Source organism: Sipha flava, unplaced genomic scaffold (genome assembly GCF_003268045.1).
Source record: "Sipha flava isolate LNK unplaced genomic scaffold, YSA_version1 390_pilon_pilon, whole genome shotgun sequence".
Lineage (NCBI taxonomy): Eukaryota > Metazoa > Arthropoda > Insecta > Hemiptera > Aphididae > Sipha > Sipha flava.
Window position 1 is genome coordinate 11,345 of NW_020273100.1, and position 12,017 is coordinate 23,361.

At 27.1% G+C, this 12,017-nt stretch overlaps 1 protein-coding gene across 3 annotated transcripts; it reads left to right on the top strand.

Moving 5' to 3' along the window:
• Nucleotides 1-766: 766 nt before the first annotated feature.
• LOC112688469 (DNA polymerase theta-like) lies at nucleotides 767-11,274 on the top strand. Of its 3 annotated transcripts, none has more exons than XM_025561654.1 (26): nucleotides 767-1,163; nucleotides 1,232-1,343; nucleotides 1,631-1,746; nucleotides 1,821-1,945; nucleotides 1,991-2,137; nucleotides 2,212-2,416; nucleotides 2,477-2,609; nucleotides 2,685-2,840; nucleotides 3,027-3,239; nucleotides 3,314-3,535; nucleotides 3,615-3,823; nucleotides 3,892-4,062; nucleotides 4,559-4,709; nucleotides 4,781-5,024; nucleotides 5,094-5,220; nucleotides 5,991-6,913; nucleotides 6,979-7,301; nucleotides 7,407-7,597; nucleotides 7,702-7,834; nucleotides 7,890-8,071; nucleotides 8,145-8,234; nucleotides 8,308-8,479; nucleotides 10,221-10,372; nucleotides 10,456-10,720; nucleotides 10,844-11,001; nucleotides 11,112-11,274. In XM_025561654.1, the coding sequence occupies exons 1-26, from the start codon at nucleotides 1,107-1,109 to the stop codon at nucleotides 11,235-11,237; spliced, it is 5,103 nt and encodes a 1,700-aa protein (XP_025417439.1). In that variant the 5' UTR covers nucleotides 767-1,106; the 3' UTR covers nucleotides 11,238-11,274. The 3 variants fall into 3 exon arrangements, with proteins under 3 accessions (XP_025417439.1, XP_025417440.1, XP_025417441.1); XM_025561655.1 differs by having other exon boundaries at nucleotides 2,009-2,137; XM_025561656.1 differs by lacking the exon at nucleotides 767-1,163 and having other exon boundaries at nucleotides 1,266-1,358.
• Nucleotides 11,275-12,017: the final 743 nt, after the last annotated feature.

The following is a 12,017-nucleotide window of genomic DNA, read 5'->3' on the forward strand; positions in this document are numbered from 1 at the left end:
TAATAACAGAACGTGCTGAAAAAATTAACACGATAGCTACAAACGATACCAGATAACGAAACGAAATGTGTAAGGAAAGTAAGAAAATGTTTAAGCTCCCCTCCTTCAAAACAAAAATCCTGGGTGCGTCAGTGACGCCATTTCAGTTTTTTTTTAAAGGTGTACAAGCAATTAAAGAGGCCAATTTTTTTCATACCACCAGGCCAACATTTAAGATTAGTAGTGATTACTGATTAGCCGTGGTGCATGCACAATGTTATACATTGGAAAACTGAAGACCAAGGCGGTAAGGCCATGTATCAGTGACATCTAGGCCAATAGCCAATAATTGAATGTGAAAAAAATTAAGGGTGTCCCAGTGCGTGTCTGAGCCAATGCATTAAATATTTCACCACGGCCCGCTTCACATACGGAAATTTCGTCCTCACGGGTTTGATGCACTAACGTAAATGATTCAAGGGAAAAAACCAACACGTGAAAACAACGTCCGTTCGAAATAATTCGTACGGACGTAACGGGCGTACCTAACGGTGCTTGACACTCGATGATTAATCGTGGAAATCAAAACGGATATGGTGTCCGCGTCCAACGACGAACACACGCTAGGATATTAATTTTTCGCTATTTCATGACGACGAAACTGACTGATTGCTCTACATTTTAACCACAGAATATATATTATCCTATTCTATGTTGCCACTTTTCCATCATTCGTTATCGCCCGCGGTAAACGGTTATCAGCTATTATCAGCGTAGGCCATACGCGAATCATAGATCAGAGTTATCTCAGCCGTTATTGACAATGACTTAGACTTGTTGTCGAAGTCAATTACTTAACACTCAAATAATTCTTTTTAGAGAACATTTTCTCTCCCTCTTTCGTAATCGCTTATTTTTTCATAGTAACTCGTTAACAAACCCAATAGATAAATTGTGCGTGCCGAACACCAAATCCGATCTACATGCCCAGTGATCAAGATGTTGTTTAATTCTCAACAGGCCATTTCATCTCTTCGAACGTGGTTGTCGTGGCTAAACGCTGTTTTCGATACGTTCGGGTTACGTTGACAGCGGTAGCGATTTCCACAGAACTTTAATGACCGACAATGGGTGACGATCTTTGCAATCTCGATTCTTGGGGCTTGCCTCCTCAAATTGTCGCCGTAAATATATTATACAACACTATATGGTTATAAACACAATATTGCTCACGATGTTTCATGTTTTTCAGAACTACAAGAAACGTGGTATTGTGTCCATGTTTCCTTGGCAAGTGGAATGTCTGACCAGTGAAGGCGTATTGGATGGACGAAATCTCGTGTATTCAGCCCCTACATCAGCCGGTTAAAATTTTACTAGTTAGATACATTTTAGATGATTTCCCATTTAAATACACACACTAACACAGTCATATATACTTAATCAATATTTTGAAATTATTTTTAAAATTTGTCAGTTTTATCCTTTTAAAAATATTTATCTGTGAATCTGTTAGTCTTTGCTTCTCTATTTACTATTGCCATTGCTTCTCCTTGTATTTTCAGTACCCCCTTGATGGGCTGAACTGTTATAATTATAATATTTATAATATTGTTTTTTTTGAGTTAAAATACATTTTTTTTTTTTTTAGGTAAAACTATAGTCGCTGAAATACTAACAATGCAAACAATATTAGAAAGAGATAAAAAAGTGTTAATAATTCTTCCATTTGTGTCTGTTGTTCGAGAGAAAATGCTTTATTTTCAGGTGAATTATATAATATTAAAAACATACTGTTGAATTATTTTTTGTGCTTTTTTTTCAAATAATGATTAATGTAGGAGTTGTTTGAAGGCACAAATAAAAGAATTGCAGGATTTATGGGCAGTTATACACCTACTGGTGGACTGCGGTCTATAAATGTTGCTATTGCCACTATTGAAAAAGCCAATGGTATTATAAATCGGTAATAATAAAAATGAAATTGAATAAATATAATAATAAATAATAGTAACACAATTTATCGTAGGTTGATGGAAGATGATGGGTTACAAGATATTGGTTGTGTAGTTGTGGATGAATTACACATGTTGGGCGATTCAAATAGAGGATATTTGTTAGAACTACTTTTAACAAAAATCAAATACATGTCTAAGATGTAAATATCACTAATATCATGCTGTGTTTGACTTTTTTATTTATTATTCTTTTTTTTTTTTTATTGGTTTTTAGAAGAAGTAATTTATCAATTCAGATTGTTGGCATGTCAGCTACATTGCCAAATTTGGAATTGCTTGCGAAATGGTTAGACGCTTCTCTATATGAGACTGATTTTCGTCCAGTCCCATTAAAACAATATTTAAAAATAGGCAAACATGTTTACAATGCGAGTAATCTTACTCTGAATCATATAATTAAACCCAGTATTACATTCAAAGTAATAAACAATAATTTTTAAAATTTAAAATAATTAATATAATCAATTTGCTTATTTTAGAATGATCCAGATGATATAATACATTTATGTATTGAAACTATTCTTCAAGGCTATTCAGTGTTAATATTCTGTTTTACCAAAAAATGGTGTGAATCTTTAGCCTTAGATATTGCATCTGAAATTAAACGGTTAGGTAATTATATTTCTTTCACTAATATATGTATAATATCAAATTTATAATTTTGGATATAATTTATTTTAATTTTAGGTAGTGATAATAAATCAAAAACTGGAATAGAATTAAGAAATCAATTAAAGGGTGAAAGTTTATGTGATGTATTGGAACAACTTCGAAGATGTCCCGTTGGCCTTGAAACTGATTTAAGCAAAACCATATCATTTGGCGTTGCTTTTCATCATGCAGGTGATTTATCTAATTTGAGACAGTAATTCAAAAAAAAATATTTTAGTTTTTAGTATTATCGTTTAATTTAAAATGTATATTCTATATTAAAGTTCTATCTATAAAATTATAAAGGCAAGGTTAATTTTAATAATAAATAGTTATCTTGAAAATTAAATTAAATTAATAAAAATATTAATATTGTAGGTCTCACAATGGATGAAAGGGACATAATCGAAGGTGGATTCAAACAAAATATTGTACGAGTATTAGTGGCAACATCAACATTATCTTCTGGTGTAAATTTACCTGCACGAAGAGTTATTGTCAGATCACCACATTGTCATGGATTTCCTATTGATATTCTTCAGTATCGACAGATGATTGGACGTGCTGGTCGTATGGGCGTAGATACTGCTGGTTTGTCAACATATATTGTTATTTTAAATAATTTAAAAATTATTTTTATAAAAATAAATATAATTTTGTTACAGGTGAAAGTTATTTAATATGTAATGAAAATGAAAGAAAAATGGGCGAAGAAGTTGCTACTCAGAATCTTCCATTAATTAAAAGTTGTTTAGGAGTTGGACATTTTTCTAATTGTCTAAAACGAGCTTTGTTGGAAGTAGTAGCTGGTTGTGTTGTTAGCACTACAGAAGAAGCTTTCGAATATATTAAGTGTACATTACTTTATATGTCAACTAATGAAAATTGTAAGTATATTTTCAATAAACTTATTTTGATGAATTTACTAAATATATAAGTGGAATATATTGTATAAAAATTCTATAGTCAACGAGAATCCAATTCATCAATGTCTTAAATTGTTAGTTGAACATCAATTTATACGAGAAAACGACAATAAATTAGCTCCAACAAATCTAGGCCAAGCTTGTCTTGCAGCATCTGTTACACCAGAAATTGGTCTCAAATTGATTAAAGAACTAGATAAAGCTAGACAAAATTTTGCCCTTGACTCTGAACTACATCTACTTTATTTAGTAAGACAGATTATTGGCGAATATTTTTATTTGTTAATAAGCAAAAATTATTATGTATTGTATTTTAGATTACTCCATATTCAGTTAGTGAACAGATTGGCCATTTGGATTGGTTTAGAGTTCTTAATATATGGGAAAAACTACCACATTCTATGCGTAAGGTTGGTGACATGATTGGTATCGAAGAAGGATTCATTGTTAAAGCTATGACTGGTACCACTTTTAGTATGTCTTCAGATGTAAGTTTTTTATCTTCTAAAATTTTGTATTTGTTAGTTTTATATATTTAAATTAAAAACATTTGATAGTTAAATATTACTGTTTTATAGATCATAAAAAATATTTTGAATGATAAATCATTCTAGCTATAACAATTGTAAAATAACTTAAACTGTTCGCACATCATAGAAAAAGTTAATTTACTATTTTATGAGTTCTGATTTTAGTATGTTATATATTAAGTTAATGTTATAATATTAGATTCTGAAAGACTTATTTTTTTTAATATTTATGTAACTAAAAGCTTGTTACCTAACATAACAAACCAAATTTCTATAACAGCCTTTTTTTTTTTTTTTTGTCACAAATTATTTTCTACAACTTAATTAGTTTTCTACCATGTCTATAGCTTAAATAGTTTGAAAATATTAATTAAAACAGCTTAACATTTTGTATACTGTATGTTTAATATATTTTGTATTAGAATATTTATAACTCAGTGTTTTGGTGTTCTAGAAGCACAAGTTAGCTATTCATAGAAGATTTTATACGTCACTTTTGTTACAAGACTTAATAAACGAAGTTCCTATCAATACTTTAGTTGTCAAATATGGTACATCTAAAGGTCTTTTGCAAAGTCTTCAACAATCATCATCTACATTTGCAGGTGGAGTTTTATTAAAATGTTTCACTTTAATAATTGTATTTATTTTTATAATTATTATATTATGTTTATAGGAATGGTGACACAATTTTGTAAAAGACTAGGTTGGTCATCTTTGGAATTGTTAATATCACAATTTTCAGAAAGACTACAGTTTGGTGTTCAAAGACAGCTAGTTGAATTGTTACGTTTAGACTGTTTGAATTCAATTACTGCACGGACATTGTATAATGCCGGAATACACAACATTCCCGAATTAGCATTAGCTGATATGCGATTAGTACAGCGTACCCTAGCCAAAGCAATTCCATACCAAAGGTAATATATTATATCATATAGTGGTACTTGAAATTTTTTTAATTTACAAAATATTAAATCTATTTTTAGTAATGTAAACAATAATAATACTAATGATGAAGAAAAACGAAAGAACATTTGGTTGGCTGGACGATTTGCTCTTAATGAAAAAGAAGCAGCTTATTATATTATAAATGAAGCAAGACATCTTTTAAAAGTAAAATAAATGATAAACCTAAAGTTCAAATCACACTCTGATTTACTTTAGTTATCAACTTTTTAGTTCATATTATTTTTTTTATTTTTTTTTTTATTTAGTTATTAATTATAAAACTGGTTCCTTGAAATTTGTTGATAATTGTATTAACAATAATAATTTTTTTTTTTTAATTCTTTAATTTCAATATATTGTGTATTTTAAATTATAAAATTAGATTAAAAATTTTTATTTTGTTATGGTGAATGAATTATCTTTGTCTAATATACATAATATACTTGAACTACTTTCTACATTTCTCTCATTGTGTCCTCATGGTTAATTTTAAGCTACCCTGATGTATTATAAGTATATTGAATTAATTCCAACATTTTTTTAAGCTTTTTTATTTGTTTTTGAAGTTATTAATAATACTGATAAAAGTGATAATATTTTTAATGATAATGAATGATGAATAAATTATAATTTTACTATACAACAAATATGATTATATTGGACAAAGTTGATCAAATGCCTTCTTATACTAATTTATATAAGTTAAACTTTTAAGTTGCTACTAGATATCAATCTAGTATAAATAATTGTCCTGTTGTATTTATTAACTTTTTTTTAAGCATTTATTTTTAAAATGATCTGAATTCAAATTTATTTTGTACAATTGTATCAAAAACTGTTATTAATATTGTATTAATTATATATATAATGCAAATTTAAATTAAACAATTTTAATTTTATATTTTATTATTAATATTATTATTTTTTTTTTATAGAGAGAGCTTGGTCTTAAATCTGCAAGTTGGGTTGATTGTAACATTGATGAAGATGATTTAGACACAACTGTAAATTTGGTAAAAATAGGTCCTATTTCATCAAAAGATATCACTGTAATTGAAACTAGTCAAGATAGTAATACATCAATTAAACATTTGGTGAATAATACTGTTCATAATTTATCAAATTCATCAAGAAGAGACAGTGTAGAGTTATTTGCAGAATCTGAATGTGCTGACATTGAACAGTTAGAAATTCAAAGTAAAGATTATAAGCGAGAAAGTTTAGATCTTTTTGAAGGGTCGTTTGAAAAATCTAAATTTAGTATTACAGTAAGTGCTTGTCAACAGAGTAATCTAGATAGTTTTAGTTATAAATCGATTTCTGATTCCTTTCAAAATGAGTTGGCTAGTATTAAAACACCAAAAGTACTGGAAGAAAAATGGGATTGTAATATTGGAGGTGAAAGTATTTTGGAGATGTCTCAGAGAGATATTGGTTCTAAGAAACGAAAAAGAGAAGACGACTCTTCGACTGAAAAAGATAATTTACGTGTTACATTTTTAGAACCTCAGCTCAAATATAAAAAAATAGAACCTTCAACAAGTAAAACTATTGAAAATTGCGATATTTTTGAAAGCACAATGTTTCCAGATTCAATAAGGATTAACACACAACTTGAACAACTTTTAAACAGTAATGATAAGTTAAATGTAAATTCGAGTGTAATATCTATTGGAATGAGTGATAGTGTAATGCAACTTGCATTTCAAAATACTTTTGAATCAATGTCAAATACAATAATATCTTCAAAGAAATGTAATATTGTCAATGATACATGTAAGCATTTAGTTATATCTGACTCTGAAGATATGATTGCTGGATCTCAAGATACCACATCTAGTGGTCCATCTCCTCACAAGTATGTTACTCCTACTTTGTTCTTTTAGTTTTCATCAGCCTTAAAATTTATGTTTATTATTTTAGAGATTCACCACTAAAACCAGACTCAAATGCCAATTCAATAAAATGTAATTCCTGGGCTTATAAAACTAAATTAGTAGAAAGTACGAATTCATTTTCACAAGAACACTTTCCTGATATTAAACGTAGGAAAGAAATAACATTATCTTTAAGTGTATGTCAAGAAGTTAACAACAAACAGAAAATTGGAGCTAGAATTGTGAGACGCAGTCTAGAAAATAGTAACAGCACAAATTTATTAAAATTTGATGACCAAGTACTTAAAGGTTTTGCAATTACTTGGAACAAACAGAATGTCATACATTATATAGATTTTGATAAAATTGGTATGTTTTCTTTATATTTTTTGGCCCCCATACAAGTTTTCTCAAAGGGGGTCAGTATTAATTTAAGAAATAAAAATTAAGTAAAAATTATTTTTTGTTTAATAGGTCCATCTGCTGTTAGTTTATTGAAAAAGTTGTTATACAATAAAAACTTAACTGTTAATATTATTGATGCAAAATCAAACTACAAAATAATTTCTCAATGTTGCAATATCAAGCCTCTTTGCAAATTCAGGGATCCTTTTGTAGCCGATTGGTTAATAAATGGTCAACAGAGAAATTCATTAGAAAACTTGGTAATTTATTTTTACATTTGTTAATGGTGTTTTATATATATTTAGCCATATGTGTATTTCTATTTAGTTTATAATTTTTTTAACAATCATTTTTAATGGTTTAGATTCAATGGCATTTAAACTACCAAGGTAATATCAAAAAAAATAATTCAGTTTTTAGTGCATTTATCACTCAAAAATTAATGTTTACATTAAGACATCAACTCAGACAAATATATATTTATAAAACATTCAAAGGTACAATTTATTATAATTAATATTTAAAGAATAATAATAATAATTTCTATATTAGATATAGAGATGCCTATACAAACAATTTTGGCAAAAATGGAACTTTATGGTTTTGGTCTGAATAAAGAGTGCTTGGTTAAGTTAAATAGTAAAGTAAATAAACTATTAGAAGATATTTCTAAACAAGGACTTGAACTATCAGGAACCAAGTTTAATATGCAATCTACTTTGGAATGGGCTAAAGTATGTATTAATTAATATTTATTTATTAATTAAAATAATATAAGTATCTCATTGTTTTATGTTTAATAATTAGGTGAAAAAAAAATTTAATTTTACTGATAGTTCTTCACATCCTTTAGTTGTATTGGTAAAAAATTGGCGAAAATTAAGTTGTCTTAGAAGTGTGAGTTTTTTTTTCATTTAATAAAAAATATTGTGGTAAGTAATGCATTAATAATATTGTTTTCATTTTATAGCATATTAATACTTTTTTGGCAACAAAAACTGATCGTGTTTATTGTGACAGTAATTCATATTCTATGACTGGTCGAATTAGTATGCATGAACCCAATTTACAAAATGTACCCAAAGATTATGTTCTTGAAGATGAAATATTAAGTATTCGATCAGCATTTGTATCCAAGACAGGTTAGTTTTATTTTTATTATTATTCCTCTTAAAAAAATATTTTATTTTATTTTTGTCTTGTGTCTAATTTATATAAAATGTATTTTTAATTAAAAAAAAATATATTTAATAAAAAACTTAATTTCATTTAACTAAGTTTATTTTTGTACTTGAAAATAATTAAACAATCAGATGTTAAAATTATTTTAAAATTTCTCCTCCTAGTTATAAACTCATGTTGTCAACATTCGTCCAAGACCATTCTAGGTCATTATAGTTTAGATCAGTAGTTTTCAACCTTTTTTGGATTGCAACCTCCTATTATTTATTTTTGTGTAATGCGATCCCTTCAAAAAAAAAATTTTGTTTTATTCATCAAAATTTGATTTAATTACCGATAAAATATTTACAAGATAAACAATTTTGATTAATTAACACTTAAAAATTTCACAAATAAATAATTTACTTTGTTTTTTTTTTTAAATAACATGGAAAAACCATTTCATCCATAATTTTTGGCGACCCCCAAAGCTATGATTCGCGATCCCCTTGGGGGTCTCGACCCCCAGGTTGAAAACCACTGGTTTAGATGATCACATTTTGTTTATAAATTGTTCAAATTTACAATTTGAAAATTAAAATTTCTTAATTATTCATAATTTTTTTCCATGTATGAATATTGTATTAAAAAAGTAAATAAAAGTGCTTTTGCTTAAACAGTTCGTAAAAAATAATTAAAATATAAAATATAAAAATGATTTCGGACAGGCATTATCTCAATAATTAAATAAGGCATTGGATCCTCAAATGGGTTTCCACCTCTGCTCTAGTGCAGAATTTGCAGAACTATTTTCATCATTTAATATTCTAAATGAAATTCATTGTTATGAAATGCTTTAAGTAGTAATTTTGTTTATTTATTTTAATACAGTTTTTTGTTTAATATTTTTTGTATTTAATCCAATTATAGTGGCGTATTTTGGGGGGGGGGGCAGGCTGAATCCCCTTGATCTGTGTAGTAAATTTGAACCCAATAATATCTACTCTTATTATATTATATAATGTAAGATAAAATAATGATTTGTTATTTGCAAACGAAAATAAAAATAGTAAATTCAGTGTCTTGCATTAATAATTTATAGATATAGAAAAGTTCCCTTTTCTTATATTTTTAATTTGAGCAAACTTTAACAAAATAAGCAACAAGACATGTAATACTTTGGTTAATGTAATAAAGAAAAAAATGCCTTACAAAAAATTTGAAAAACCGCCGATAACTCATTCAAAAAAATAATGGAAAATGTTTCTAAATTAGTTTCTATTGTAAATGTTGATTTAAAATGCCTCGTATTTGTAGAAGACAAATTAAACACGTTGATGTTAATTTCCATAGCCACAAGAATATTTTAATTATATATATACCATTTCTCAATATTTTAATATCCCAGTTGATTTTAAATGAAATTATTTTGGTGTTATATTTGGACGGTTTCTCCATTGGGAGATTTCTTGCTATGTCATTGATGTAGTCACTAAACATGGTGTACAGGGAGTTCTGTTGAAACTTATATATTTTATTATTTGTTATGAAATTATTTTGATCATTCTATCTTTCTGTTACATATTGTATGCACTGTGATTTTTACAAACGTATTAATTTAATTTATTAAAATAAAAGGAAAATTATAGTAATTATTACTATCTAGTTAGATTATATATTATTAAATCAAATAACATATGTTTTGGAATATTTATGTTGCAGATCACACATTGGTATCTGTAGACTTTTGTCAAATTGAGTTACGTGTACTTGCGCATCTCTCCAAAGATTCTAATTTATTATCTGCTCTTAAATCACCTGGAGATGTTTTCATAAACTTATCATCCAAATGGCATAAAATACCAGAAACTGAGGTTTGTGCATTTAAAACTAATAATTTACAAAAAAAAAAAAAAATAGTGCATGTTAAAATGTATATTGTGTTTCATTTATTTAGGTGTGCGATGAAGTCAGGCAAAAAACCAAACAAGTTTGTTATGGTATATTGTACGGCATGGGTGCAGTAACACTAAGTGAAACATTGAATATTACGGAAGACGAAGCACATAAACTACAATCTGAATTCAAAAGCACATTTCCTGGGGTTAACAAATATTTTAATGAATGTTTGTCACAGTGCAAGGCAATGGGTTTGGTGAAAACTTTGAGTGGACGAATCAGACATTTACCAGATATTAACAGTGATATACCAAAAGTAAAATGTAAGTTTTTATTAGTTTAGTTATACAAGTTATGTTTATAATATAGCTAATTGCTGATATTAGAATATTGGTATACTACTAAATCAATTATTTAGTTATTTTATTTTTTAACACTTTCTGTAGCTCACATAGAACGGCAAGCAATCAACACAATTATCCAAGGAAGTGCTGCAGATATAACCAAAATAGCAATGATTAAAGTTGATAAGGCTGTCAATCTAAGTTTACTCAGTCAACATATTCATTTAGTTATGCATTTGCATGATGAACTAATTTTTGAAGTAATTTTTGCATAATATATTTTTTTCAAAATAATCATATTATTACTGAAGAAAAATTATTTCTGTAAAACTCATTTGTACTATACACTTAAATTATTGAAAAATTGTAGGTGGCAAATTCAGTTTTTGATGAAGCATGTTCAATAATTGTCAAGACAATGGAGTCTGCAGTTAATTTGTGTGTACCTCTACCTGTCAAACTGAGAAATGGTACTTCGTGGGGTGATTTAAAATAATGATCTCATTTTTACAATTAACTTTTTAACAACTGTTTTAATTTGCACAATAATATATTGATTTTTTTTTTTTTTTGATAAAACAAAAAAAATTCAATATTTTATAAGGTGTAAGGTCTCTTAATTGTTTTTACTAATTTTAATTTTTAAATAATTGATAAAATTTCTCAATTTTCTTTATTTTTGATTTTTATTTCATTAACTTGCATCATTATTATTTTTACTGTGTAATTAATTATTATTTTATTATTATGTTGTATATTGCATGCTTTTAAAATGTCCTCAGTTTTTTTAGGGATATGTTAGTCACACTGTGATAGTTAATTTTTTTTCCTTTATTTAATAAATAATTAGCTTAATAAATACTAATTAGCTTAGTTGGTTTTTACACAGTCAAATTAGCCATTATTGATATGGTAGAACATTGAATAGTTGTTGTTATCTTGATATGTGTTTTTTTTTGAAAAAAAATTTTTATGTATCTATCTTTTATTTAAAATGCAAATATAAATGTTTATTTTCTAATTATAGTTTGGTATTTTATTATATTGTGTTTGACTAGTATTAAAGTAACATATTAATTATATACTATCACTAGAAAAGAGATGTAGGGTGTGATATTAAATATTTAAACATTTTACAAGTCTCAATTAAGTTTGTTACAAAGAAATCAAGTAATAGTGTATTACTCTATTACTCCTATTCTATAACTTCTAGATTACAAAGAAAACTGCAAATGATAAATTATTGTTTATTATTCTCTATGATATTTTTTAATGT

Excerpts from the sequence above, each read along its gene's own strand:
- LOC112688469 (XM_025561654.1), top strand. The coding sequence starts at position 1,107 with ATGGGTGACGATCTTTGCAATCTCGATTCTTGGGGCTTGCCTCCTCAA. Across the intron at positions 2,417-2,476 it reads AACCCAGTATTACATTCAAA|AATGATCCAGATGATATAAT; the intron begins GTAATAAACAAT and ends TGCTTATTTTAG. Across the intron at positions 7,302-7,406 it reads TATAGATTTTGATAAAATTG|GTCCATCTGCTGTTAGTTTA; the intron begins GTATGTTTTCTT and ends TTTGTTTAATAG.